This window comes from Anneissia japonica, unplaced genomic scaffold, assembly GCF_011630105.1.
Source record: "Anneissia japonica isolate Jap-2015-1 unplaced genomic scaffold, ASM1163010v1 scaffold287725_len345208_cov150, whole genome shotgun sequence".
NCBI classification, from domain to species: Eukaryota; Metazoa; Echinodermata; class Crinoidea; order Comatulida; family Comatulidae; genus Anneissia; species Anneissia japonica.
The window spans coordinates 47,385-50,979 of NW_022737486.1; the positions used below are offsets into that span (position 1 = coordinate 47,385).

Sequence of the window (3,595 nt, forward strand, 5' to 3'; positions counted from 1 at the left end):
ATATATATATATATATATATATGTGTATGTGTATATATATACCATAATGTAATACGGTAGCTTTATGACATTCAAGTGACAATGTTATAGTGAGTGCATTTGAATTGTGAATGCTATAATTAATTAGTTAATTGTTGCAATTGTTAATTATTGTGATAATGATATATTTATATAATTATATTTATGAATATGCTATTATATATTATAGGGTTTTTTGTTTGTATCGGATGGTGAATACCTGCGTTACTGTGTGTATACCTGCGTTACTGTGTGATACCTGCATTACTGTGTATATCTGCGTTACTGTGTATGTCGGAATAAAAGAAAAGATAGTAAATGCAGTCTGGTCTCAAAACATATTTTGTTCTTTTGAATGGGTATTTGGTCTCATCCACCAAACGTCAGTGGTCGAATCCGGACTAAATCAATACTGAGGCTTCCCGAACCACGACATTACGCAACCAGCCTCATTTCTTTTCGCAGTGAGTGTGTAGCTTACCTGTGAAGAAAAGCCTCATACTTTCTTCCGTTGTGTTATTTGCCTATAAGCAATCGTTGCATTTGTTTCCCACGATTGCTTAATGTCTTTTCAGAAGACTGTATGCTTTGACTGCAGGGGTCTAGGCCTAGTCCAAAGATTGACAGCCCCCTGTCAATCATGTGACCAGGGGTCACTTTGGGAGGGGTGGGCATGTGACCAGAGGGTCGCATTGGGAAGTGTGGGCATATACACTTTTTTTTTATAAGAACCAGTAAAATTTTGCCTAGGCTCAGTGTTCTTATATTTTGGCAACTGATTTCAGGCTCAAAATGTTCTTATTTTGTTCTTATGTTACACACTTTTAAAACATACAAATGTATTTGTACCAGTATACTGTACTGGAATGTAGGTAAAAATTCCCCAGGAAAACTGGCCCTGAAAAAAAAGGCCACTGAAAAAACGTCCCCAGAAAAGGTATACACCTCCTGTACAGTATTATAGAGGGTATTACAAAGTCACACCTACTGCACATAAGGTACAGTAGGCCTACAGATATATTTTTTGGTTTTTCTATTTTTTTTTTTTTTTTTTTTTTTTTATAAAAATCTCATTGGACATTTTACCTCAGCCTCAATTTGTTCTTATTTTGTTCTTAATTTTTAAGAAATTTCAGCCTCAGTGTTTTTATAAAATGTGTTCTTATAAAAAAAAAAGTGTAACATATGAGTTATATACACCTGGGCTAGATGATTCCATTATTTTTCGTGGGTAATTCCTTTAGAAATCTGGCTGATATCATTTCATAAGGTATTAAGTATTTTCAAGAAATAGAGAAGAATTAAAATTGAAAGTAACTTAAAATTGTTTCAACTTACTTTCCATACAGTTTTCTCCTTTAAACCCTGGTGGACAAACACATTTCCCTGTCTCATCATCACATACACCACCATTATAACAATTATTACAAATGCCTGTACATCGAGGTGCACCATATCGGCCAGCAGGACAGCCTGAATGAAATAAAATATTAGATGATTGATTTACAAATTGAAATTGTTTCTTTGGGTTTTATCTTCCTTAAGGTGGCTTAAAAACCAAAATGGCGAGGAGGGGGAAAAACTGACTAAATTGAGGCAGAATGAATGTACTACATCTACAGATGTGTGTTCATTCATATGTGATTACATAACGTGAGGACGCCTCTTGGAAACTACTAGTAGCACATACAGCATTTGAGAGGGATATATGTCACTATGGAAGCTGAATGTGGTTACACCCAAAGAGGCATAGTTCTGTCAGTGTGGGGGGATGCATGTGTGTTGGTGGTATACTTAAGTGATGCTGAATGTACCTACTGTACCCCAAGAAGCAATACACTATACAGTAGTTCAGTTAGGACGGGGTGTACATTTCACTAAATGTCCTAATAAAATAACGTCACTACCCCAAAATGCATAACCGATGTAATCAATAAAATGTACCAATCAAACAACAAAAAATAAAACATTTCTTGAAGGTTGGCATGGCAAAAATAATTTAAATTTTAGTACACCATGTATCAATGATTTTTGAGAAATATGTAAGTATAACATTTATGACCGAAAGTCTAATTGAACGGGTTGAGTAGGGCCTATGGTGCTTTTAGACAACACAATATCATGAGGTGCAATTTATTGCAGTAGCAAATACCAGCGTTTTAGTAGAAAACTAAGAGTGGACGATAGACATTTTAAGGGTGGGTGCGGTAGGTGATAGCATTAATAAAATACTTTTTGTACAAATTGAGATAACATTTTATCATTGATCCCTTAGATATTCCTAGAATAAAAAATGATTTTGTGTAATTAATTCTAGAAATTAAATAACAATAACCAACCTCTCACAAGAAGTTCAATAAACGAATGTTTGTAGTCATCCCTTTGTCCCTCTAAGTAAAGTTCATACATGCCGCCATCTTCAACGCTCACACTATTGAAAGTTAAGCTTGAATCATGATAAAGGTTCTTGTAGCTGTCTCTTATACACATCTAGATGTGTATAAGAGACAGATATTAATGCATGCGTCGTGCAACCACGCTCCACCCTCGAATTATTTATAACGGATGCTTGTGGGCATCTCTTTTGTGATTTTGTTAACCCCACACCTACGATAATTTTTAACAATTGCTATATCAACCATTTAACAATTATCAACCTCCACCAGTAAGTTAATACTGAAATTACTCTTAGCAGTCCCCGTATTGATTGGGGCAGCTATCACGGTTTGTTCACTGTATACCGTAAAACCTCGAATTGAAGCCCTGGGCTTCTTTTTGTTTTTTTCTTTTCTTTTCTTTCTTTCTTTTTTGGTTTTTTTTGTTTGGTTTTTTTTTGGCAAACTTCGGATGGGCTTCTTTTCGAGGTTACTTTTTCAAAGTGAGGAGGGGTTGGGGCTTCTTTTCAAAATGAATGCTGTAAATTTTGTGAATTTGTATTATAAAACAATAAATAAGGCCTCTGTAACATATCAATCTGTATCATGAAGTGGATGGCATTATAAATCACCTACTCAGTGTATAAACCAAGCTTGTTTTTAATTTATTTTGCTTTCTGAAATTCATGTAAGTTAAATGTTTGTATTGTACTATCTCGAAAAGAAGCGTATGATAACTTGAAAAGAAGCCCATGGGCTTCTTTTCGAGATGGGCTTCTTTCGAGAATCATTTTGCAAACTGAGTTAGGGGTGGGGGGCTGCAATTCGAGATGGGCTGCATCTTGAGATTAAGCCCACTGGGCTTCAATTCGGGGTTTTACGGTATCGAAAGACGCAAAATCGATGGCATGCATGAAGTAGGCCCCTATTTGTCTGTTTTAATAGGCCTACCATAGGGCCATGACCCAGCTTATCCCATGATGAGGTCTGTGGACAATCAGGGGCCTTCCTTGTTTCACTAACGATGCTTCCTAATGAGACGTGGATATGTTTTTCAGTCAAATCCTCTGGTGTTCTCAGAGGATTTGAACTCAGGACCCTGGGATTGAAAGACAAGCTGCAAGCATCTTAATCACCAAGCTATGTCTTCATTATAGTATTATTAGGCATGATACGTTGACCGAAGACATGCTACTTTCACA

General features: G+C 36.1%; 1 protein-coding gene across 1 annotated transcript in view; it reads right to left on the reverse strand.

Annotated features, from left to right (window-relative positions):
* Window positions 1–2,508, reverse strand: part of LOC117117342 (tenascin-like) — a 23,962-nt gene extending 21,454 nt beyond the window's left edge. The window contains exons 1-2 of the mRNA XM_033261616.1: window positions 2,358–2,508; window positions 1,357–1,491 (exon numbers count right to left, since the gene is read on the reverse strand). Of these exons, the coding sequence (XP_033117507.1) occupies window positions 1,357–1,491; window positions 2,358–2,508 (286 nt within the window). The remainder of the gene's footprint in view (window positions 1–1,356; window positions 1,492–2,357) is intronic.
* Window positions 2,509–3,595: the final 1,087 nt, after the last annotated feature.